This window comes from Mastigoproctus giganteus, chromosome 7 (genome assembly GCF_048544385.1).
Source record: "Mastigoproctus giganteus isolate SK-2022 chromosome 7, ASM4854438v1, whole genome shotgun sequence".
Taxonomy (NCBI): Eukaryota; Metazoa; Arthropoda; class Arachnida; order Uropygi; family Thelyphonidae; genus Mastigoproctus; species Mastigoproctus giganteus.
In genome coordinates, this window is record NC_143581.1 from 33,795,425 (window position 1) to 33,822,273 (window position 26,849).

A 26,849-nucleotide genomic window follows, 5' to 3' on the forward strand; every position below is an offset into this window, starting at 1 on the left:
ATAGGTTATCATTAATTGAATTCTAAACCTTTGCTGTAACTTTTTTTTTTTTCGTAAATAATTGTCTAATAGTACAGATAATCTTTTTATATATCGAGAAAATTTCCTGTACTTAGAATTTTATATGTGCATTGGTCTGTTTTCGGTTGGCTTCATAGAGTATTTTCCGTCTAGACAGAGATGAACTATCTCTAAAAATAGCATTAGAAAATATTCAGACATACTTTCAAATAGAGTAAATGAATTAGTAGAAAGATGAACACCACATAATTAGGACTTTAATTATGACAAAATGGATTAGGATTTCGTCTTACGCTTCGAAGAAAGTGGTAAATTTGTTGCACGAAATACACGCTGTAACTTCACTAATCGAAACAAAAGGCTCATGGCCAAGAATCATTTAAGATAAGTTGTGCCTTGTGGGCCAAGAATAATTACTTCGGTTTTTTTTCCCAGGTTAACTGTAAGTCTGTTATTTTTAGGCTGGACAATTATCAGATCGATAGTTTTCTTATTTTGTGACCTTCGAGAAACTGTTTTAGATATTAGAATGATAAATTTCAATATTTATAAGAGGCTATTCAGGAATTCAATGATAAAAGGAGAAGAGAATATTATCAACAAAGAAAGTAATGTCTCAGATGGAGATACTTTTATATACAGTATATGAAATGTTCCAGTATTATTCAGCTACTAAGTTACCATATGTTAAAGTAAAGAACAATGCTTAATACTGCCTACTACCTTATATACTGCTTCACGAATCATCCTCCTTCATGAATTATCTTTCACATACATGATAGCATATAGGTCCACTTCTTAAGGGCAAAAAATAAATACTGTACGCAGTATTATGTATAATGTCAGTGGGATCAACTGACGATGTTACCAACAGTAAATTCTAAGTGGGAAGCATTCAAGGAATTAATCGTGGATGCTACTAAAAGTTTCATACCTATTAAGAAATATTGTTCAAAGTTTAGGCCTAAATAGTTATCAAATGAACTAATGAGACTCGTGACAGAGAAGAAAAATGCATGGGATGCATATAAATTATCAAGCGACTCAGAAGCCTATGGCAGATATAAGCTAATCTGTAATCAGGTCACAAAGCAGGTTAGGCAGGCGAAGGCAGATTACGAGAAATCTTTGGCAAAAGATGCTAAGAAAAACAGCAAGGATTTCTTTACTTATATAAACTCTAAAAGGAAGGGGATGAATCTGATTGGTCCACTTGATATCGATGGTTCCACTGTTGATGATCCTGCTCAGATAGCAAACAAACTGAATGAGTATTTTGCATCTACATTCACACATGAGGAGTTATTAAGGTTTGAAAATGGCAGAAGGTTATCAAATTGTAGCAGGGCGCTTAATGATTTTGTAATAACTGAGAGAAAAGTGGAGGAGAAATTGTTGAAGTTTAACACAAGAAAGGCACCTGGGGTGGATGGGATCTATCCAGTCATATTAAAGGAGGTAAGGAAACCCTTAGCCATGATTATGAGAGCATCCGTGGAATCAGGGGAGATCCCCACGGACTGGAGATGTGCAAATGTATCCCCAATTCACAAAGGGGGATCGAAGGGTGACACGAGTAATTACAGACCAGTTAGTTTAACTTCTGTGCCACGTAAAATAATGGAGTCACTGGTTAAAGAGGCATTGCAGGATCATCTAGACAAGATTGCAGCAATAATTCAGACACAGCATGGGTTTGTTAAGGGAAAGTCTTGTCTGACAATGATAGGATATTATGATGTGGTTACAAAGGAATTGGATGCAAAAAATAATTTTGATATCATATATTTGGATTTCAGGAAAGCTTTTGACACTGTTGCGCAGGGAAGACTATTGTACAAATTGGAGCAGAATGGTATTAAGGGTAAAATAGAGTTGCTACAATGGATAAAAGGAGGGTTAAGTGGGAGAAGACAGAGGGTGGTAATCAATGGGTGCTGTTCTTCGTGGACTAATGTTATTAGTGGAGTCCCACAGGGTTCGGTGTTGGATCCACTGTTGTTTTGTATATTTATCAATGATATCGATGAAGGTATATCAGGCTTAATGTTGAAGTTTGCAGATGATACAAAGGTTGGCAGGGTTGTTAATGACAGTAATGGCAGTGTGTTACTGCAACAGGATCTAGATAATTTGGGCAGATGGGCTAAGAAGTGGCAACTGAAGTTTAACCTTGACAAATGCAAAATACTACATATGGGTAGAAGTAATCCCAGAGAAACGTACCAACTGTGTGGTACTACACTTAAGGTGGTAGAAAATGAAAAAGATCTGGGAGTAATTGTGCAGTCAGATATGAAGTTTTCTGAGCAATGCAGACAGACTGCCAGGGCAGGTCATGGGGTTTTGTCAATGATATATAGGAATTTTGCTAGCAGGAAAAAGGAGGTGATTGTCCCTCTGTATAAGGCAATGATCAGGCCACGCCTTGAGTACTGCGTACAGCTCTGGAGGCCTCATTTTAGGAAGGATGTAGATTTGCTTGGGCATGTACAGAGAAGGGCAACAAGATTGGTGAGGGGGAATGAAGGGATCCTCTTACCAAGAGAGGCTTAAGTTCTGCAAATTGCAGTGGCTGGAGACTAGGCACCTGGGCGGTGATCTGATTGAGGTGTATAAGGCCTTGAATGGGTTGAGCACGCTGAATTCTGATGGGATCCTTCCACTTGTTCAGATTACGAACCTAAGGAGGCATAAATTCAAATTAAGAAAAGACAGATGTAGAATAGATGTGCGGAAATTTGCCTTTAGCCAGCGGGTGGTTAATTGCTGGGACAAACTTCCATCTGTCGTGTAAGTTGATAGGTTAAATAAATTTAAGGAGGAACTGGACAGACAGTTGGAGGGAATGGTGTGATTTTTTTTTTTTTTTTTTGCTGATGCTGCATAAGCTCATGCACTTGCTTTCTTGCATCACATGCCACTACTACTACTAATATTTTGCTTTTGTTGCGAGAGGAAAAGTTTTTTTTCTGACTTAGACAATCATTTTTATATATTTCAAATAAGCAGAAGTAAACAGAAACTTTATCCAGAAAACTTTTTTCCAAAAATGGCAAGAAAGAAATTCATGAGAAGCTGCATCTATGTAGAGGACCACTGTAGCGATAGAAAGAGAAAGTTTCGATTCGTTAAGCGTCGAATGAAATTGTGATTACTAAATCAATTCGGAATGATAATTAAATTTTAGAATTTTAAGCCTTCTGTCCTTGAAATTATTTTCCTTCGAAATAGAAAAAAATTAGTTATAAAAGTTTAATTTCATGTATATTTAACTTTATGCTAAAACAGTCCTGCTCTAGCAGCAGTACTGCACCGCATGAATACCGCTAGGGTGCACAGCTGTGTTCTTGGTTCTATATATATATTTTCCCCATATAGTAATTCCATTGCATTTCTACACAGTTTTCATCCTGTGCGTAGTGGCACTGTTGTTGTGAAACAGTCTGTTGCTGTCCGCACATCATCATGGATGTTTTATTTATTTTTTGTTTTTTTTATTTTCCTTCCCTCTTCCCCTTCCCCTTTCATAGCTGATCCTGTACTGTGATCTTACAAGATAGAATTACTTTTAAAGTATAGTAAGCAACTACTCAGAATAAAGTTTCACAAATGATCCCCCTCCACGGGGCTAGGATGTTAACTAGACACTGAACTGCAATTACACTACGGCACATTTCACTGATTCGCTACGATCTGGTACGATATCTAAAAATGTTACACTTCGGGTTTGCCGAGCTGGACTGGAAGTTGGAGCTGTACATATTATATACATATACAGTATATAAATAAATAAATAGATAAATGTGCGAACACCACTACACTGATTAGTTTTACAATATACAAAAAGGCTTGACGTAGCCGGGTGGTCAGGGGTGCGAGTGCAGTAGCATATGCTCTTTGAGTGGACCGAGCTTCAAGCCGTGACTGCTAAATACGATTAACGTTTGTATTGATGATTTATTGTAAACTCTACTGAACTAATGGTCGTGCCAGAGTATAAACAAGAAATGTTCACACACAATACACAATGGCGAATTCGTAAGTATCTGCCCTAATCACTTACACAGAATAAATAAATATAATAAAAATGTTCGTACATAATGGCAGCATTATAGGACGAACAAGCACTACAAGAATGTTCAAATACGTGCTCCACATAACAGTCTTGCAAGAAGACTCGTACCCTGTCAAGAAAACAGTCCCCACATGAGAACACCACCACCTGTGTCCTGCGCAGAGGACAGAATACATTCGGGATCCATTGTTTTGTATGCCATGAATTCTTCATACCTTCATGCGTCCGTCATTGCCAAAACAATGTGAACCGTATAGTGATTTCTTGCTTGCACCGACCAAGTGAAAAGAACTTAATTAGTAGGTGAGAGAGTAAACACAATAACACATAAAAAAACTAACACAAGGCACAGATATTTAGGAGATAACATATATTAAATTTAGAAAACATGTTTTCTAAATTTAATATATGTTATCTCCTAAATATCTGTGCCTTATGTCGTTGTTATTTGATTTTTAGGAACATTAGCAACTAAGGCCATATTGCTCGGGGGATATACGGTGGTCAATCCCTGACCTTTCCACATCCTCCGTATTTGGTGGTGACGGGCTCGAACCCCGGTGTAATCAAGAAGCGTGTGCTACGCACTGCCGCTCCTGCCCACCTGGCTACGGAGGCGCCTCCGTGCCTTATGTCAATTTCATACAAGAAAGCAAGATTTCTTGCTTTCTTGTATGAAAGCAAGAAATCACTATGCATCAAAATCACGACCTCACAGGATTCTTCAATCATCAATGTGAACCGTAAATTACCTTATTACAATTATTAAAATTATTACAATATTACAATTATTAAAATTATTACAATATATTACACTATTATTAAAATTATTACAATATATTACAATTATTACATGGACTCAATGGACACTGCTCTTCGTGGACTAATGTTATTAGTGGTGTCCAACAGGTTTCGGTGCTGGGCCCATTGTCGTTTTGCATATTTATCAATGATATCGATGAAGATATATCAGGCTTAATGTCCAAGTTTGCAGATGATACAAAGGTCGGCAGGGTGATACAAATGACAGTAAGGACAGTATGCTACTGTAATAGGATCAAGAGAAATTGAGCAGATGGGTTGAGAGGCGGCAACTGAAGTTTAACTTTGACAAATGTAAAGTACTGCATGTGGGTAGCAGTAACCCCAGAGTAACATACCAACTGTGTGGAACTACGCTCACTAACGGCTGAGCGTATTAGCAGCTCTTAGTAAATAGATGTTGTTATTATTTTGGTTTTTAGGAGCATTGGCAACTAAGGCCATATTGCTCCGGGAATATGCGGTGGTCATTAATTGACCTTTCCGCATCTTCCTTATTTGGTGGTGACGGGCTCGAACCCCGGTCTAACCCTGTGCTATGCACTGCTGCTCCTTCCCACCTGGCTACGGAGGCGCCTAGTAATTAGAACGGGAAGTGATTACCAAGTCTCCTAAGCTTGTCATACACCAATGAGCCAAAACATTATGACCACCTACCTAATATTATGTTGGTCCTCCACGTGCAGCCAAAATAGCTCGTACCCGGCGAGGCATGAATGTTACAAGATTCCTATGTGTCTTGTGGTATCTGGTACCAACACGTAACCAGCAGATCCTTTAACTCCTGTAAGGTCCGTGGTTGAGACGCCAGAGATCGGAGTTGCAGTTCCAAAAAAACTATTATTTTTAGACCACACGAATAATGAAATTCGTCTGCCATGCAGTGTGTCTTATGTTTGTTAATTGCGTGTGTTCTATGGTTGATTTGTCTGGTTTTCTGGACGAAAATCACCAGTTTCTGGGGAAAAAACCTTGCTATTTACATCTGAGACCAACTAACTCAGCCACAGAGTGAAAAAAGCCCATTAAAATTCCTTGCGTCATCGACGGGATTCGAACCCACGCCTTTTCCATCGGTGTGGGGAGGATGGTGACGATACCACTGTGCTACACGGGCAGACGGAGTTGCTGTTCCAACACAAACCACATATGCTCGATGGGATTGATGTCTGGGAAAGTTGGAGGCCAGGGCAATATCTGGAAGTCTTCCTCATGTTCAACCAGTCTCGAACAATCCGGGCGGTGTAGCATGGCGCATTATATTGTTGAAAAACGGCACCGCCAGAGGGAAAGACTGCCATGAAATGGTGTACCTGGGCAGCAATGATGTTTAGGTACAAAGTACAAAGTGTGTTGAGGGTCAAACGGCACCAGGGATTTCTCCCATCTCCGCGAGTGTTCGCTGTATCGAGGGACATTACTCTGTCAAGGCCAGGAATTTAAAAGTGTGTGGATCATGTGTTGTGTAGTATGTGGTGCCCATTGTTCTTCTGGCCGTCGGGCCCCTGACGGGACCCGACGTTGTTCGTACTATGCCAACGAGAAGGCTGGCCAGGTGTGCCCTGTAATTTATTGTACTTTAGCAGGTCCCACTGCCTAATTTCTTGGGATTTCAGCGGCTGGGTCCTTAAAAAAATAAAATGATAGTCGCGGTGGTATTAAAATTACCGTGGGATAGTACGCTAATATGACAAGTTCTAGAGGCCTAATAGTTTTGCAATAATGTTGGTATTAATTTAAATTCGAATGTGTGGGGCTTTCGCGGTGTATAGTCGAGAAAAGGGTAGGGAGACTGAAGGCTGGGGGGAAGAAATAGAAGGGGCCGATTTGGTAGGCCCCTGTAGTCAGTGGGGAATGCCCATGCCCCACCAGAGGAAAAGAGGGTGGATGGTGGGAGAGAATACGGCGAACCGTCTCCCCCTTGCCAAGGAATGATGTTTATATAGGTGGTAGACGTCAGAGTGCCCGGCACATCGATGACTGGAACCAGGATATCCCAGCAGCAGTTTGTGTGGATGGGTAGTACAGTAGTATGTCACTGTGTACGTCACTGTCCTCCCCACACCGGGTGGAAAAGGCCGGGTTCGAATCCCGTCGATAACGCGAGGAACTTTAATGGGCTTTTTCCACTACATGGCAGAGTTAGTCGGTCTCAAGCGTAGATAGCAAGGTCCCCCCCAGTTTCTGGGGGGGTTTCGTACAGCAAAACAACAAATCGACCAAAGAACACACACAATATACAGAAATAATACACATTGCACGGCAGCTGAATTTAAATATTCGGGTGGCCTAATATAAGAGTTTGGTTTTTTTTTTGATATCCCAGCAGAACATCGCCCTAAACATGACACTGCCGCCACCGGCTAGAATTCGTCCCACGGTGCATCCAGGCGCCATCGCTTCCCCAGGTAAATAACGCACACGTACCCGGCCATCCACATGGTGCACACGCACATTACACATTAAACCTCCAATCAGCTATCCATTTTCCAGGCTGAAGCCTATCCATGGTTTTAGGCTAATTGGGTTTTTATATCATAGTCTTTAGAATTCAACTTATAACACAAAATAATAAATTTTAACTCAACTCAAAATATAAAAATGTATAATACTTTAGCCACTTAGCCTCTTGAAAGAAAGATCTAATATAAAATTACTTCATTGATCTTAATGTCAAGAGCTGCCACTATCAGGCGTGGCTCTACTATCTAGCTGTAAATGCTCACTTCTTTTAAAAACTGCGGCTACATAATTATTGAAATAGGAAAATAACCGTTTATCTGTGAACAGAGTCCACAAGGTCCCCCTTCCAAGATTTCTAATAGAAACCTCCAATTCATGTCTCAAAATCAGCATAGACTGCGCACTACAACATCATATGCATAGATGTTTCCAATTCACCACAAGTGCAAAACCCATCATTCCTCAGCCCCAACTGACAAAGTCTCAAGGCAAGTCCGTGTCCCGTCAAAAGAAATGCTGCATGCATCCCAAATTGTAGCCAGGGTTTCCTTTTGCTATCAATTACATCTACCCTAGGTATAAACTCATAAGTTTGCCTTCCTTTATTCCATGGGCACTTGGAGCGGCCTGTGGCTACGCAGCCCCATTTTCAGCAGGGTTCGAGGCACTTACCTTTACATATCAAACCAACTTAGTTACCTTTACATATCAAACCAACTTAGTTACCTTTACATATCAAACCAACTTAGTTACCTTTACATATCAAACCAACTTAGTTACCTTTACATATCAAACCAACTTAGTTACCTTTACATATTAAACCGACTCACCCAGAACCCGTACAGTAGTGGCTGGTTCATACTAAGTTTACCTTTTAATAGCATTTGCACTGTTTTTCACTCTTGATATTTGCAGTCCATACTTCAGAGTCCAATCCTGGAGTGTATTTAAAGCAGTTTCAGCCAACTTTTCTATTTGAGATCTTGCATTCTCTTTTACTATTAAGACAAGATCATCTGTATATGCGATTTTATCAACACCAACCAATTCCAAATTTAAATATTGATCAAACACAATGTTCCATGCAAAGGGACCCATCCCCGAGCCTTGTGGACAACCTCTGTAGTCCACATGGTGCAACAGGAAACGTGATTCATCGGACGACCTTCTTCCAATCACTCAAGGTCCAGTTTCGATGCTCACGTGCCCACTGTAGGTGCTGTCGCCTATGAACCGTGGAAAGCATGGGCACTTGGAGCGGTCTGCGGCTATGCAGCCCCATTTTCAGCAGGGTTCGATGCATTATGTGTTGTGACACATTACTCCGTCACCAGCATTCCAATTACAGGCGAGTTGAGAGGCCAGGAGAGCCTCCGTTCACCTCGAGCATCGATGAGCCGTGGTCGTCCAACACCTCGCCGGTGGTTCGTGGCTTTTCCCTCCTCGGATCACTTTCGGTAGGTACTAACCACGGCTGCCCGTGAGCATCCCACCAGCCGTGCCGTTTCGGATATGTTCTGACCCTGTTGTCTGACCATTACAATTTGGCCTTTATTAAACTCGCTTAAGTCCGCTACCTTACCCATCTGAAGAACAAGAGTAACACTGAATAGCGGAGCTCAGTATCAGGTGTTTTTTATACCGTGTCCCAACCCGCGACGTAGTTCACCTGCAGTTGCTTCGATTTGCATAACGACTCGCTGGTCATAATGTTTTGGCTCATCGGTGTATAATGGTACTAGTTTTGCTTTGATTCTGGCGGTTTGACGGGGACCTATCACCCAATAATTTGACCATAATTCATAATTCGTTGGACCTGTCCCAGCTTGTGGCCGGCACAGATCCAACGTCTCTCCTACTTTACATATCTAGAGCTTCCCGGATAATACCAACACCTGCTCTACAAGTAATCACAGGGAAACTTTCCCTAGATCTGCACGTCACTTCTGCGGTCTAACGGAATGTACCAGGAAGTACATAAGAAGAGAATTACTAGGTATTAAGCACCAGACCAGATCAAAATTTGAAATTAGAAAAAAAAAAAAAAGTATTTAGGAAGAAGTGAATATCTTGCGGCAATCTTGATCATCCAATATTGATTATTACAAAATTTTTCTTTTTCCCTTTGTTTTTTCCAATATTTGGGATAAACAAAGATGTTTATCCCAACCATCGACCGCTTCATCCACTGAACCCTGACCTGATTCGCTCCTAACTTTGAGACGACATATCTTCCCTCTGCACATGGATCAATCAAGGCTACACTATAAGAACTGGGCCATTCCAATGAAAACTGACGTGGAACAATAGAGTCACATCATGTTCAACTGTACCTACGTAGACCTCAGACAACGTATGGAGAGAGAACTTCAAAACCTAAAGCGTATCTACTCCTTGAATGCAACAAAGGATAGCCTTCGTCGCCTTTTCAATTACACTACCAAGTTGTTCAGGTGGAGAAAGAAACTCTTGGCAGCCCTCCCACAACAACCATAGCAGAATATCCATCTACTGGAACCAGATATATCACAATCAACACAGAGGATGGAAGTATCTAGTCTAGCGGCCTTCAAAGCGACTTCGACAATTGCTGGCCTGGTCCTTCCAGGTTGGAAACATTGCATATAATGGCCCTGGGGGATTGGGCTCCCCACCTGGGAGCCTTGTGGGTTGCCTACCTGTAACCCCATTTTGGGTAGGATATCGATTTGCTGGCCTGGCATGCCATGTGGGATAGTAATAGTAATAGTAGTAGTGGCATGTGATGCAAGAAAGCAAATGTATGAGCTTATGCAGCATCAGCCAAAAAAAAAAAAAAATCACACCATTCCCTCCAAATGCCTGTCCAGTTCCTCCTTAAATTTATTTAACCTGTCAAATTCCACAACGACAGATGGAAGTTTGTTCCAGCAATTAACCACCCGCTGGCTAAAAGCAAATTTCCGCACATCTACTCTACATCTGTCTTTTCTTAATTTGAATTTATGCCCCCTTAGGTTCGCAATCTGAACAAGTGGAAGGATCCCATCAGAATTCAGCGTGCTCAACCCATTCATGGCCTTATACACCTCATTCAGATCACCGCGCAGGTGCCTAGTCTCCAGCCACTGCAATTTGCAGAACTTAAGCCTCTCTTGGTAAGAGGATCCATTCATTCCCCTCACCTACGCTGTGAAATAGCTACGGAAAGTAATACCTACACAGTGTGGATTCTTTTTCTACAAGGCCTTTGGTGGTGAATTTGCTGGCTTGCTGACTTCCAGACAGATAGACTTCCAAAGTGGTCTTCTGAGGCAGCAACATGCCAGAGCATTTTGTTGCCTCAGACCTAAAAGTCCATCAAGTTTTAAAGCTTAGGCACTTTTACTCTCTCAAAAACCCTACTAGAGGGTATCCCACTTACTATAGGGCCCTCGTGGGGAGCGCAATTGGTAAAATCCACCCAATGCCGGGTGGAAAAGATCTGAGCTCGAGTCCCGTCGATGACATGAGTTAAGGGCCTTTTTCACAACGTGGCTGAGTTAATCGGTCTCAAGTGAGACTTTCATGGATTTTTCTCCCGGAAACTCTGGTTTTTTATCCAGTAAACAGAAAATCGACCATCAAACACTCACAATTAATAGACATAATAGATACAGCGCAATATGGCCTTAGTTGCTGAAAACCAACAAAGAGACATCTCTCTTTGTCTTCCCCGTCGCTTTCGCCTAAGTAGCCAGATGAACAAAACAATAACACCAACACATTACCCATGGTACCCAACATTACTCACGGTCATCCGCTGTGCAGAGTCGTGCATTTTCACTAAGCACGTTTTCTGGGAAACCACAGGCACTGCCTAACATATACACTATGTCCGCTATGATATTTCTTCCCTAGCTTCCGATGTATTATCCTGGCGATCTGGTCGCGTATATGAGTGTAATCCGTCTGGGTGATCCCTCTGCATTTTGCGGTGATGTGCTGGATTGATTCTGGGACAGCATGGCATTGTCTATAACTCTGGGGTCCTTGAGCTGTTTCAGTGGTTCATAATTTTAATTCCTGGTATTGGATGTTGCACATGAATGCCTCGGTTTCAGAGGAAAGCATCCCATTGGTTAGCTATACATTGGAAGCTTTATCTATGTAGTCTTGTGGAATGTCAGTGGGGTACCTCCTATGGAGGTACTCCACTGACCTTCGTCTACAACTCTGGGGTTCTTGGAGCTGTTTCTGTGGGTCATAGTTTTAATTCCTGGTATAGATGTTGCACATGAATGCGTCGGTCTCAGTGGAAAGCATCCTGCTGGTTAGCTATGCATTGGAAGCCTTCTTATCTATGTAGTCTTAGCATTAGCATTAGCAACGGCACGTGATGCAAGAAAACAAGCTTATATAGAATCAGCCAAAAAAACGAAACAAACACACCCTTCTCATTTCACCCACCCACTCGCTCCAAATGTTTCTGCCTTGAATCTGTTTAGGCTATCAACTTCTACGACAGATGGAAGTTTGTTCAAGCAATCAACCACCCGCTGGCTAAAGGCAAACTTCCGCACATCTGTCCTACAACTTTCTTTCCTAAATTTATGCCCTCTCAGGCGATTATTCTGAGCAAGAGGAAGAATACCATCAAGATTGAGCATGCTCAAACCATACAAGGCTTTATATACCTCAATCAGATCATCTCGCAGGTGCCTAGTCTCCAGACTGTAATTTGCAAAACTTTAGCTTTTCTTCGTAAGAGCAACCCTTTGTTCCATTCACTAATTTTGTTGCCCTTCTCTGTACTCGTTCCAACAGCTCTACATCCTTCTTAAAATGAGGCCTCCAGACCAGTATATAGTACTTAAGGTGGGGCCTGACTATTACCTTATACAAGGGGATAATCACCTCCTCATCCCCGCTAGAAAAATTCCTGTATATCATTGACAAGACACCATGAGCTACTCTTGCAGACCGTCTGCACTTCTCAGAAAACTTCATAATAACCCTGCACAATAACCCCTAGATCCTTTCACTCTCTACCACTGTCAGTGTAGTACCACACAGTTGATATGTTACTTTACATTTGTCAATGTTAAACTTCAATGTCCTGATGAGGGTTAGTGGAGTACCTGCCATGGAGTAACTTTCTCGCCCATTTTCTGTCATTGTTTCTTCCGTCTGAACGGGTGGAGTCTCCTTTTTGAGGTTAAGAGGGGTGGGTATATATGCTACTTGCTTGTCTATTTTCCTTGAAATAATCTACCAATCGCTTTATTTTGTTGTTCGATCAGGTCTGCTATACCCCTTCCTCTTCTCTTTGGGTCGAAGGTCGCCTTCGGACGGTGTTTGCGGCTCTTGGTTGTGTTTGTCTTCATCCTTTCGTGATCTCCCCCAGCTCATTGTTGTCTCACTCATGATCCCAAAGGAGTGTGTTAGTATTGGGACTGCACAGCCGTTCATGAATTTAATTTTAGGTTTGCTTTGAGTATCTGACAGTATATTTTGGTGAAGAGGGCCTTGAACTCTTTGTGTTTTTGATGTTTCACTTGCATCATCGCCAAGTATTTGTATGTGTTTCTCTCTGTCATGGCTCCGGTCTCTTTACCGGTCTTCAGCTGGTAGTTTTGGCAGAATGGTGTTCCCTGACGCAATCCGTGGGGGTTGCATTTGTCTGTTCCAAATTCCATCCTTATGTCAGTATTGAATTCTCTGATAATCCAGGGTATCTGTTGGTTGCTTCTTCTACAGCTATTCTCTAGTGTATTCTTTGTATCCAGAGTAGCTGTTGTTTGCTACAACAACTACTCTGAGCTTGATGTCGTCTATGTAAATCAGTTGGGAGAGGGATCCTTCCTCCCTTCTTTTAGGGTATATCCATTGTTGACGGTAGGAATGGTGGATAGCGAGTTGAGTGCTAGCCAGAACCACAGTGTGCTCGGGGAAACTAACTTGAATATTCCTCCCCTGATAAGGATCAGTTTTATCGTAATGTTCCCGGCCTGGACTATTATTATTATTATTATTATTATTATTGGTTGAGGAACAGCTGTCTATCTTACAGATGGTCATGATCGCTATTTTTGGAATTCCTTGCAGGTACTCTCTGGGAGGCCTATTGCTGTGAGGTTCTTATGCTCATTTGGCACACTTCCAAGGTATTATTATTATGTCTTTCTTCTCCTTATGATTTTTTCCGTCCGCGAGGGTTCTGGTACCAGGTGCGATGGTTGGTTCTTATTTTCGATTGCTATTATTGGTCCAGAAATTCTCTGGCTGTCGTATAGGTGTTCGGAATCGCTGCTTTCTGGAGTTCCTTGTAGCTGTTCTCCTGGAGGCTTATTAATGCTGGTTTTTATGCACACTCTTTGGCATCATGCCAGCCGTTGGCATGGTGATCGGGTTGGCAATTAATTGTTCCATATGCCACATTTTTTGACTTCCTGTCTTAGGTTTGTTTACATCCAATCTTCTCTTTGTTGGTCTTCTGAATGGTTCGGCATTAAGCATCGCTATGTTGATCGGGTAGGTTGCTATTTTTTCCTTGTTGATGAGGGTTATGCTAGTCTGTTGTGCGGGATCGTCTTCTTCGTCATTATGACGTGGGTTCAGGACTGTTGTGTAGAGCATTGTTTTTTCGGTCATGTAGGTAGCTATATCTTTCTTGTTGATGAGGATTATGTCTAGTCTGTTTTGTGGAACTTGTATGTCTTTCCCTATGTCATGGCTTCCATTTCTTTACCAGTCTTCAGCTGGTAGTTTTATGGCATGGTTCTAGTATATTATGTAATATGGCATTGTTTTAGTATATTATGTATTATGGCACGGTTATAATATGGCAGGGATCTAGTATAATTTGTGAGCAGGGGTTTGTAGGACGGCCTGGGGCTCGTACTTGTAATAAGGTATTCTAAACTAAATTTCATTTAATTTTAAATTTAATTTCAACTACCCAGTTTGTCTAGTTCTTCCTTGAATTTATTTAAGCTATCAACTTCCATAACAATGGATGGAAGTTTGTACATGATGTCAAATTATTTTTTTTTTTGCATCCGGTTTCTCTATGTTTCTTTCGGCGTTACTATACCGTAATAGCTGAGATGATCAGAAAATATCGTCCCTATGGATTTGTTAACGTGATTTCCGTATAACTGCATTCCATTCCCATCCGGGATGCTTTCCTAAAACGTGAACATTTAGTGTCTGTATTCTTTGACATGGAGAAAGCGTATGACACAACTTGGAGATTTGGCATCTTAAAAGATTTGCATAGCCTTGGTCTTATAGAGAAACTCCCCATTTTTATTAAAAACTTTTTAGCCAATCGATCTTTCCAAGTTCGTGTGGGATCCTCACTCTCCCGTTCCTTCACCCAAGAGGAGGGAGTACCACAAGGATCAGTTTTAAGTGTCACGCTTTTTGCCATCAAAATAAATTCCATCACAGAACAACTTCCTCCAACTGTAAACAGTGCCCTCTATGTTGACGACTTTAGCATATTTTGTCAGTCATGCAACATGAGGGTTATTGAAAGACAACTGCAAAAACCATTGATCGCCTTAATTCCTGGGCACTTGCTAATTGCTTCAGGTTCTCGCCGGAGAAGACCGTTTGCGTACATTTTTGTCGTAAGCCTAATGTTCATCCTGAACCTGAATTAAGGCTCGGACAAAATGCTTTTCCAGTAGCGGCGGACACAAAATTCTTGGGACTCGTATTTGATAAAAAGCTGACCTTTCTGGATCACATCCGTCAACTCCGCACAAAGTGCACAAGAGGGCTGAATATTCTGCGTCTCTCTCCTTTACATCTTGGGGTGCGGATCGATGCAACCTACTACGCATCTACCGTGCACTTGTACGATCGAGATTAGATTACGGGTCCCTGGTATACAATTCGGCCAGAGACAGTGTACTTCAATGGCTGGATCCTGTCCATCATCAGGCTCTCCGTATCGCTACTGGAGCATTTCGAACCTGTCCAGAGTTTATACGTCGAAGCAAACGAACCACCGTTATCACTTCGACGTAAGCAGTTGTCTCTAAAGTACGCTTTAAAACTGAAATCCCTGCCAGATCATCCTACGTGGCCATTCGTTTTTGAGCCACGATGGGAAAATTTGTACAACACCCGTAAGACTGCCAATCGTCCTTTTGGTATTCCTCTCCAAGAGCTACTCAAAGAACTTGATATCAAGGTAGACAAGGTTGCCCAAACACCAAAGGATCCCCTTCCACCCTGGCATGCTCATGTTCCAACATGTGACTTCTCCCTTAGAAATTGGGGAATGTCGGACACTCCATCATCTGTCTACCTGCAGCTTTATTCAGCACACCGAACTGAACATTCTGACTTCGCGCCAGTTTACACAGACGGTTCGAAGTCGGAATCATATGTGGGATCTGCTGCTGTCTTTACAGACACCACACATCGGAGCAGATTCCCTCTGAATGCAGCATATTTACTGCAGGGCTGCACGCTATAGATTTAGCCTTGGATCACATTAGTAAATGCCAATACCAACGGTTCATTTTATATTCCGACTCTCTCAGCGTGTTACAGGCTTTAATAACCGTGAGATATAATTCTCATCCAGTTCTGTCTGGCAGCAGAAGATTCACTTTCTCCGTGAACGTGAATGATATCCGCTTCTGCTGGATTCCTAGCCGTTGGATTAGTGGAAATGATTTGGCTGACACCGCAGCCAAATCAGCAATTTCCAATAATAATCGTTGCCTGTCAGTCCCCTATACAGACTACAGGCAAATAATACACCAAAAGATACACTCCCAATGGCAGGATTCGTGGAATAGACAGACTACGAATAAATTATATCGTATAAAGCCTGTAATTGAACCGTGGCAGTCTAGTCTGCGCAGCAATCTTAAGGAGGAAGTTGTTCTTGCCCGGACCCGCATATCATTTGACTCATTCGTTTTTGCTGAGGGCCGATGACCCTATGTGTGAGTCCTGTGGCACAATTTTATCAATCAGACACATTTTAATTGATTGTCCAGATTTTAGCAATATCTGTTTTACCGCTTTTAATCATCTGACTGAGCCGTATACACTCAGTCAGATTTTATCCGACAATGACAATGTGTCTGCTGTTTTTAGCTATTTTAAATCAATAAAGGTTTTTACTTGTATTTAAAATTTACATGTTATTGTTATTTCTTTATTGATTTATCTTTTTACATTTTATACCTTTGTTATTTTATATCTTGACATGGTGACCTAAGTAATTAGGTCAGTGAAATTAAAATTTTTATATATCACCTGGTTTTGGCGCATTATAGCCTTAGTTGCTAATGCGCCAATAAAACCCAAGAACCAACCAACCAGCATTCCATTCAAGATATTGCTGCAATACTCCTTTAACAAATGAAGTCATTATTTTTCCTGGAACAGAACTCAGGCTTACAGGCATGTAATTACTCACTTCCCTTTCATCCCACCCCTTTTGTGGATAGGAGAGATATTTGTTCATCTCCAGTATGCAAGTATCCCCTCTGAATCAAAGGATGCACTCATACTTATGTTCATAGATTTGCTTACCTCCTTTACTGCTTATTTTATAATTGGATTGATTCGATCAGCCTCATGTTCCTAATTTACTTTTATCTTTAATACTTTGTGTTCTACTTTTTTTTTAAGTTGTCACAAAATCATTTAACTTCCAGTTATAACTTTGAAGTTATAATGGATAGTTTAATCTTCCAGAAACTCCAGTTTTTCGTGAGGCAAGCAGAAAACCGACCGAATCTTTACTGGTGTTGGCACCTAACACCTAAGTTTAACCTCTCCTTACGGTGGCTTTTGTGAAAGACTCCTAAAGGCGTGGTTCTTATAATTTGAAGGCCTATCAACATATTTGAAGATATTGGATTGAAACAAAAAAAAAAAAAAAAAAAGTTACGGTTTACAGTAAGATAAATTTCCATATACGTATTAACTTTCCTTAACTCTACTGTTTATCCAGATGAAAACTTAAATATTTTTGAAAAAAAAGCCGGGCCACCTTCGTCTAAGATCAGCTAATACGGCTGATCTTAGACGAAGATGGCCCGGTTTTTTTCCAAGAATGCAGTGTAGAAAAGTTATAAAAATTCCTCTCATTTCGTCTCTTCCCCCGTGTATGGTTTTATAGACCTGCAAGCAGAGAGATCTATACACCCAAATCACAACTGGGTACTTTGCAAAACTTCCCCAAAACCGCATTATTTATTTTTTCCGTAATTCTGTGGAAGTTTTCCTGCTGTGGAATTAAAAAAAAAAAAAAAAAAAAGTTTCACAGCGCAGGAATAACGGAAAAGGAAATAGTCTAGTCCGACTTACTAGACCAAGGAATGGAAAGAACCCATGAAGTCTTCTCCTCTCCTCTCCTCAGTGGGAAATATCGCTATATTTCTGACAGTGATGAAACGAAACCAGTTGGTATAATCACCAATTGGGTGAAAAAACCTTAGTTCGAACCGATAAACGATGCAAAGAATTTTTATGGACCATTTCACAACATGGCTGGAAGTCGGTCTTAAGCGAGGGTAGCACGGGTTATTCTCCCGGAAAGTCGGATTTTCCGTCCAGCAAATAGATCACCGAATACACGCACGCAATTAACAGACATATCATATATGGTGTAATATGGCCTAAGTTGTTGAAGCGCCTAAAACAATCAACCCTACAGGCAACCAATTTGACGGAATGAAACCTAAACAATTTTCATTCAGTGTAAGCTAAAGTAGCCATGATACCACCTGTTCGTATTATAAATGTGAGGAAGCCTTTTGTGTAGTGAATGATTCGTCACATGTATAGTTTGAAACAAAAGTCAGGGTAACTTGAAAAATTCAAGAAAATATAGTTTATTTCTGTTTATGTGAACATACAGTACATGAAAGAAAAATCGAACTGCTTGCTTTGGTTTTATTATTAAATAAATGGGCCAATTGTGGATTCCCTGCAACCCAAATAATGATTCAGTTCAGTTAACTTTTAATGCCCCTTTGGTTCATATTTTACAATAAATTTATTTATATCAGACTGTACAGCAAATTTTATTTGTATCACATTGTACAGCAAATTTTATTTGTGTCACACTGTAAGCAATCTGTTGGTTGGAAGTGCATAGTCATGATATTTCATAATCCTGCATACTTTCCAGATAATGGCTGAAAACCACCAGCGCAGACCTTACCTCATCAAGTGACTGAGTAGTCGGCTGTCGGCATGCAATACGACGCCCAGGGGCATCCCATGCATGTTCGATCGGATTTAAGTCTAGCGATCGTGCTCACCACGGTAGTCGTTAGATATCTTCAGTTTCAAGATATTGCTCACCACTTGAGCTATATGTGCAATGACTTTGTCATTCAAATCTGGGCCAACCGTAGCCCTAAAATATCACATATAAGGTTCGGGGATCTTCTGTTCTCGGTACCTCTGCGCAGTTCGGTACCCTTATCAAAAACATGAAGGGTGCAGACGTTAATCATTATTCTGCTTTACACGAGAACATCGCCTCTATCGTAAATGTTCCTTTCTCTGATGTTAGAGGGATGATAGTGCATTCCCCAGTTGAAATAACGTCTAGAATCTGTTTGTAGACTAAAATGGGACTCATCAGAACCGCAACCCATTCGTCAGGGCTCCAAGGCACATGTTCATGGCCCCTGTTCCGACGAGCTCTACAGTGGTTTGGGGCTAATGGTGGGATTCAAACTACTGGCTTCTTTGAATTCAGTCTTCTTAACGCAGTCTGGTTGGAAATGTTTTCATCGGTGGCCGCAGCAACCTCAAGAAACATTTGATGACATGACAACATAGTGTTCTGTCTTGCTGTTAGAGCCAGATAGCGTCTGTTTTGGTTAACGTAGCCTTCGGGCGACCTTGGCCAACTCTTCTTGTAATGCTTTCTGTCTCCTGAATCTGCTTCCATAGTGCTGAGACAAACTACGCTACACATTACGCCAATGTGCCGCCTGCGACTGCCCGTCTACAAGTCGTCCGACGGTTCCCCATCACAAAGAATCATCTAAAGGACGATGACTTGCCATTCTGAGTATCGAAGATGTGGCTATCCCACTGAGCAAGACAAAAAAACGTGAATGAAGGGATGTGGTCGCAACCCGTGTTTTTATAGGCATCAATAATTTGCATAATGGGCGGCTCTGTAAGGTGATGGATCGATTTCTATTGGATTCTTGGAATTTGCATGCCAGGATGCCTATTATATCAAATATTCGCCTTTGGTGACACTATTCACAATAAAATATTAATGAAAAAGCTTTTGTTTTGTTAATTTTGTTGAGTAGTGTAGTTTTTATAGCGCTTTTCCCAGATGCCTCTCGTTTTATGTTTGTAATCTGAAATGAATCAATTTTGTTTAAAGTTCTATTGAAATTTTACATTAGTAAACGGCTACCGAGGTTGAAGCCTGCGTGACTACTAAACGCTTCAATTTTCTTGTACTTTATCTTGCCTGAATTCGTCTGTCATTATGTGGTCGTCTCACAGTCTAAATAGTTTAATTTATTTTTCGTTTAATTTAAATCATATTAGCTAGTGGACCCGCTTTTTCCATCAGAAGGATAGGGGCAAAAATACCTTACTGCTAGGTTTGCTACTGCGGAGGTACTGGAAGAGTCAAGGTGATCTGGTGGCTAATATCATATGGTGTTTAATGAGCTCAGAGGCACTTTCGCAAATATAGGGGAACCAGAATTTATAGTTTCACTACTGGGTGGCGAGCTAAGCAAAAACGAGTTTTGTTGTACTTGAAATTAAGTTATATAGTCAAAGGTACTAATGGATGGCCCCGTTGTGCATACATGTATGTAATGCAAGAACAATACCATCATGCATGATGGCATTGTTCGGTGTAACAAGAGCGTCTAGCACATTTGATCCAGCTTCTTGCAACAGAATGGAATCATCAATTGGTCTGCCTATACTAGCATCTACACATGTGTAGGTCAGGTAGCATTACAGGAGCACGACTAGAAACAACTGTGCATGGTTATTTGTCTATAGTGTGCGATGCATTATGAAATTGAATTCTTGGATGGAATCCATGACAATGGATGAGACACTGAGTGGGGGCTTTGAAACTGATGAACACGTGAAGACACGTTATCACCACAATAATACTGAAGTTAGTTTCGACAGCACTGAGAAGATAATGCTCATGTTGTTCTTCAACTCACAAGGTTTATTGCTATTTCACGTGGAAAGGTGAAACAGGCGGAGTCAGTTGAGCTCGTTACGGTTCTCTGTATTTATTAACGATACTGATATAGGCATATCAAGTTTAATATCTTAGTTTGCTGATGATACAAAGACGAGCAGCGTGATTAATGCCAGTAATCAGGATCAGTTCCAATTTATCTAACATACACATGCCTATGGGGCTCCTATTGAAATCAACAATAATAAATAAATAAAATGTACCCTAGGATATGATATCTTTTGGGTTGCGGGAGGCAGAGAGTGCGTAGCACAGTTCGTACGGGCGCCGTCCTCCTCAAACCGGTTGAAAAAGCACAGAGTTCGAGTCCCGTGGATGACGCGTGGAATTTTTATAGGCCTTTTTTCACAACGTGGCTGAGTTAGTCGGTCTCAAGGGATGGCAGTATGGTTTTTTATCCCGGAAACTCGAGTTTTTCATGCAGCAAACTGAAAATCGACTTCAGAACACACGCAATTTACAGACAATATATACTGAATAATATAGTCTTAGTCGCCGATGCTCCTAAAACCCCACAACAACAACAACAGGAAGCAGAGAATGGTTATTAATGGCACTGCTTAACACGGACTAACGATATTCGTGAAATCCCCGACAGTTCTGTGTTGCGCTCGTTACTGTTCTCTGTAACGAGCTCAACATCTGTTCTCTGTATACCTATAACGATACTGATATAGGTATATCAAGTTTAATATCTTAGTTTACTGATGATACAAAGACGAGCAGCCTGGTTAATGGCAGTAATCGGGGTCAGTTCCAATTTATCTAACATGCACATGCCTATAGGGCTGCTATTGAAATCAACAATAATAAATAAATAAAATGGACCGTTTCCTTATTATTATTATCATTAGCCCTATGGTACAAGGAAGCTTGAGGCTTATGCTGCACCAGCCAAAAAAAAAAAAAAACAAAAAATTTCCGCATTACCCCGATAGAGAGAGAGATCACCAAGAAAAAGAAAAATGGTGATATCCAGGCTCAGGACGCTGGGTGTGCCAAGCCCATACTCACCAGATGTGAGCCCCTGTAGTTAATATTGAGACATTGAAATACATTAATTAATAAAATAATTTCTGTATGAAATTTGACGTCTAATTTAACTAGTACAGACCATTTTGTCTGCACATTACTTGTGTTACATATTTGACTTTTGTTTATGGAAGTTATGGCCCTTTCGGATTGATGCATATAGCTTAATTTATATCCACATCATATGTGGCCATATTTAGCGCTCGTCTGGGCGATGGGGCCGCGTGAGATGTACCCCAAAATCTGGGTGTCTAGGGGACCCTACAGGTCTTAATTTGCCACTGGTTATAACTCCAATAAGACCTTGATAAAATAGGCAAATGGGCTGAAAAGTAGCAGTTTAGTTTGAAAGTTGATAAATGCAGTGATAACATTGTATACATTTTCTATTTACCATTAACTAGAGATAATTGTACAGCCGATATGAGTTCTTCGAGTAGCATAGACTGCGCACGGGGTGCTCTCAATGAAATACAGGAAATTTGTCAGCAGGGAAAAAGTCGTGATTATCCCATTATATCAGGAATGGTTAGACCACCTTGAATACTGCATACAGGTTTGGAAACCTCATTTTAAGAAGTATGTGAATACGTTGAAATGGGTGCAGAGAAGAGCAACAAGATTAGTCAGGGGTACAAAAGGGAATTGTTACCAAGAAAGAGACGAGTTCTGTAAATTGCATCGACTGGAAATTAGGCACCTATGAGGAAACCTAATGGAAGTATCTAAAACTTTGGGTGAGTAAACTAAATATTAATGGTATCCTTACTCTTAATCGGACAACACACACACGAGGATAAAAAAAAAAAAAACTATTATATTAGGTTCACCTAGAAAGTAATTTCAACTACTCATGTTTATTGGGTCTATAAATTGCGTGTGCTGGCCAACTAGAAAGTCACTGCAACTACCATGTGTATTGTGCCTATAATTTGCTTGCTTTCCAGGGAAAAATTTTCCCACGTTTTTTCGGGGGAAACATTGCTATCTACGCCTAAGACCGACTAACTCAGCCCATAAAAATTCCTCGCGTCACTCAACGGGATTCGAACCCAGGCCATTTCCACCCGGTGTACGGGGAAACGGTGACGATACCCGCGCAGACAACACACATGGGGGGGGGGGATATAAATTTAAATAAATAAATAAATAGATGTGCAGAAATTTACTTTCGCCTAGAGAGTAAACGATTGCTGGAACAAACTTCCTCAGGTTTTGAGAAAGTAGGTAGTTTGAATAAATTGGAAGGACGGGGCAGATTATTAGAAGAGATGAGGAAATGAAGCAGTTAAGTTTTTTTTTTTGTCTTTTGACTAATGCTATATAAGCTCGCGTTCTTGATCATTTTGCGACTACTTAAAAACAATAATTCTGAACGTTTCATTGAATTTTTAACTTTTTAAAGGCTAATGTGAGACCACATTCTATAATTCTCAGCGACTCGACTCTGCTAGCAAGTGTACTACAAAAACCTGAATTTTTCAATTTGCTACTTTTATATTTTTGAGAAGGCGATGCTCGACAGGAAGACGATTCTCTGAAATAGGCTGGCTTAAAAGATATTATCAATTATCAAATGAATTTTACGATGAGTAAAAAAAAAAAAAAAAAATCCATCTTTTTAACGTGAGTGTTTTTAAGCATGAGTATTAGTTGCATATTTATTTTCCATAAAGTTTTAGGACTACAAACGACACGACAATGTTCCAATTCATATTTATATTTACATTTTTTCAATATTTAGATGGTGCTTGGTAAACGCAAATAATTTTTTTGTTGCCCTATTAGGCCATTCAGAAATTTGCAATTAATTGAAAGTTGACAGTCAGAACTATTCCTTTAGAAACAGGCCTATTCATAAATCTATGAGAGAGATAGATAGAGATTTGAATACAGAAATCAAATTGTTAGTAATGTTAAATACATCGAAAATTATTTGTTAAATTTTAATTTGTTCCATTCATTTTTAATTGCATCGATATTTTCTGAGGAATCAAGAACTTCAATTTAATAGCGTTATTCTTACTAAGAATTTACATATAAAGTTAATACTTAAGCACGGAAGTTCAATGACGAAGTATCTTGAACGATTAATTGTTACTTCTCTGTTATAGTTTATTCTCTTTCTAATGGTTGCATAATTGTATACATAATTACGATTAAAAATACAGCTTACATTATTTGCTGCAGATGCTGATACAGCTGATCATCACTCAATTCTTCTGGATTAACTTCTAAATCCTGATCTGTTGTTGATGTAATAGCACTATAAACACTAACACTTCGTGAGTCAGCCATTTTGACGCACGTACAGTTGCCAAGTTACGTACATTTTGGTTCGCCCTCTTGTGGCACAGTTTGCATTTGTTTTCGAGCGCTTTGTAAACTCTTGTGGACGAGGTGGCTAGTTTTATGTATCTTACTCTCAATCTCATTCTCCCTACTACTTTTCGGTAGCCATCTTGCTGTGTTAACCTAGAGTGAGTTAGGCCTATCGAACGACGTGGTCGGTCTTTTATCGCAAAGGAGAAAGTTCTTTGTGAGTTCACGGTAAGTTTCAGTGAGTCAAAATTAACCGGTGCGGAGAGTTCAAATATCATTCGAAACTAGTAGTAGGTATGCAGTAAAACTTTGTATTATTTTCAGAAGTATTCACAGACTACTTTTTTGCACTAGTTTGGAGTTTCTGACGTCCATTGACGGTTTTCTATGGCTCTCATTATTTAATGTGTGAAAACCGGTAAGGGACATATCCATCTTACAGTGATGGGTGTTCAGAAGGTGTTATTGATTATGCTTATTTGAAAATGTTATATATTATATTTTAGTTAACTTTCTTTGAATTTTTATGCTGAGCTTATTAATTGTTTTTATATTTCTTTTGAGTAGTGTAAAAGTAACACTTAAAACAAAGTACGTATGGTAAATAACACACGCACCCAAAACCAACACTTTTTGTCCAAGAGAAAGAAAGAAAGTGTTAGCTTTGTATGTTAAGTGGTTGATTTTTTATTAATCTCGAAATACGGTATGTTGTGTAAGCTTCGTAATATGATTCTTATAACTGGTTCTTTCTTTACCATGGTAGTAATTTGCATATCGTGTATTTATATTTCTTGTAATTGGCTGTAACATCTGTCACTGTATGGTAATGAAATATTTGCCATATGCAAATATTAACGTGTATGAAATAATTTAGGAAATGGATAAATGTAACATTTTTAATTTCAGGAGCACTAACTTCAGTTTAATTACAAAACATACTTAAAAATAAAAGCTATGCTTTATTTTTCAACTTGAATAAACTTAAATAAATTGAGATATTTTACTACGAATAGTTAAGTTTATGGAGGCATCCAGGGTACTTCAAATAAATATTGAATATTTTAAGTGAAAGGAGTAGTAGTTCATTTATCACCTTTTGAAGACTTCCACAAACATTTTTGTTAATTATTCTTAATGAATCCACATGTAAGTTTCAAGTTAATAACATAATTAGCATAGGCATATAATGCAATAAAGCACACTTATACAGCATCAATCAATCAAAAAAAAAAAAAAAAAAATTCCCATTCACCCATCCATTTGCTCCAAAAGTTTGTCTAGTTCTTCCTTGAATTCATTTAAGCTATCAACTTCCACAACAACAGATGGAAATTTCTTCCAGCAATCAACCACTTGCTGGCTATTTCCACAAATCTATTATGCAACTGTCTTTCCTCAATTTGAATTTATGCCCCAGTGGTGCAAAATCTGAGCAAGAGGAAGAAGTCAGTCCATCAGCATTGCACTTGCTCAAACCATTCAAGGCTTTATACATCAATCAGATCACCTTGCAGGTGCTTAGTCTCAAGATGCTGCAATTTGCAAACCTTAAGCCTTTCTTGGTAAGAGCAACCTTTTGTTCCTCACAAAACTCGTTGCCCTTCTCTGTACTTGTTCCAGCAGCTCTACATCCTTCCTAAAATGAGCCTAAAGACCTGCAGTACTCAAGGTGTAGCCTGACTATTGCCTTATACAAAGGGATAATCACCTCCTTATCCCTACTAGAAAAATTTCTGTATGTCATTGACAAGATCCCATGGGCTGTTTTGGCAGCCTTCCTGCACTTCTCAGAAAACTTTATATCTGGCTGCACAATATCCCCAAGGTCTTTTTCATTTTCCACTACCCTCAGTATAGTTCCACACAGTTGGTACGTTACTGCTACTTGCAGTACTTTGCATTTGCCAATGTAAAACTTCAGTTGCCACCCATCTGCACAACTTTTCTAAATTCTGTGCAATAGCATACCATCCTTACTGTCATTAACAACCCTACCAACCTTTGTATCATCTGCAAACTTGGACGTTAAGCCTGGTATACCTATATCAATATCATTGAGAAATACAGAAAACAACAATGAACCATGGGGGACTCTACCATAACATTAGACTACAATGAGCAGTGTCCATTGATTACCACTGTCTTCTCCCACTCAGCCATCCCTTTATCCAGCAGCAACTTGCCCTTAATGTCATACTGCTCCAATTTGTACAGCAGTCTTTTATGTGCAAAAGTAACACTTAAAACAAATTCAAAACTTGGATTTCAAAAGCTTTCTTGAAATCCAAGTATATGATATCAAAATTATTTTTTGCATCTAGTTTCTTTGTGATCACATTGTAATATCCAATCAAATTGGTCAAACAAGACTTCCCCTTAACAAATCCATGTTGTGTCTGAGCTATAACTGCAGTCTTGTCTAGATGATCATGCTGCAATGTTTCTTTAACTAGTGACTCCATTATTTTCCCCAAAACACAATTTAAACTAATAGGTCTGTAATTACTTGTCATCCTTTGATCCCCCTTTGTGAACTGGGGATACGTTTGCACATCTCCAGTCAATGGGGACCTCCCCAGAATTCAGAGATACTCTCATGATAATGTCTAGGGGTTTGTTTACTTCCTTTGCTGCCTCCTTTAATAAAACTGGATAGATCCTATCCACCCCAGGTGCCTTTTTTATATTTAACTTCAACAATTTCTCTTTCACTTTCCTCTCAGTTTTAACAAAATCATTTAGCCCATGTTAGAGTTTTATAAACTTCTGGCATTCCACTCCCTAAATAACTCGTGTGGATGTAGATGCAAAATACTCTTTCAGTTTGTCAGCTACCTGAGCAGGAACATCAACAGTTGAACCATCAATATAAAGTGGTCCAATCTGATTCATCCC

At 40.0% G+C, this 26,849-nt stretch overlaps 2 protein-coding genes across 6 annotated transcripts in view; one reads left to right on the plus strand and one right to left on the minus strand.

The window, feature by feature from the left end:
* Positions 1-23,927, minus strand: part of LOC150082805 (cilia- and flagella-associated protein 263) — a 93,699-nt gene extending 69,772 nt beyond the window's left edge. Inside the window, exon 1 of the mRNA XM_090378289.1 lies at positions 23,806-23,927. Within this exon, the coding sequence (XP_090234415.1) occupies positions 23,806-23,927 (122 nt within the window). The remainder of the gene's footprint in view (positions 1-23,805) is intronic.
* Positions 23,928-24,046: 119 nt separating this feature from the next.
* The window catches only part of LOC150082806 (casein kinase II subunit alpha), a 193,364-nt gene continuing 190,561 nt past the window's right edge, over positions 24,047-26,849 (plus strand). For 3 of the 5 annotated variants that reach the window (XR_016547143.1, XR_016547144.1, XM_090376828.1), the window contains exon 1: positions 24,047-24,179. The gene's annotated coding sequence lies outside the window, so the exon portion shown is untranslated. Of the gene's footprint in view, positions 24,180-24,265; positions 24,370-26,849 lie in introns of those variants that run through there. The other 2 variants (XM_090376826.1, XM_090376827.1) reach the window with 2 other exon arrangements.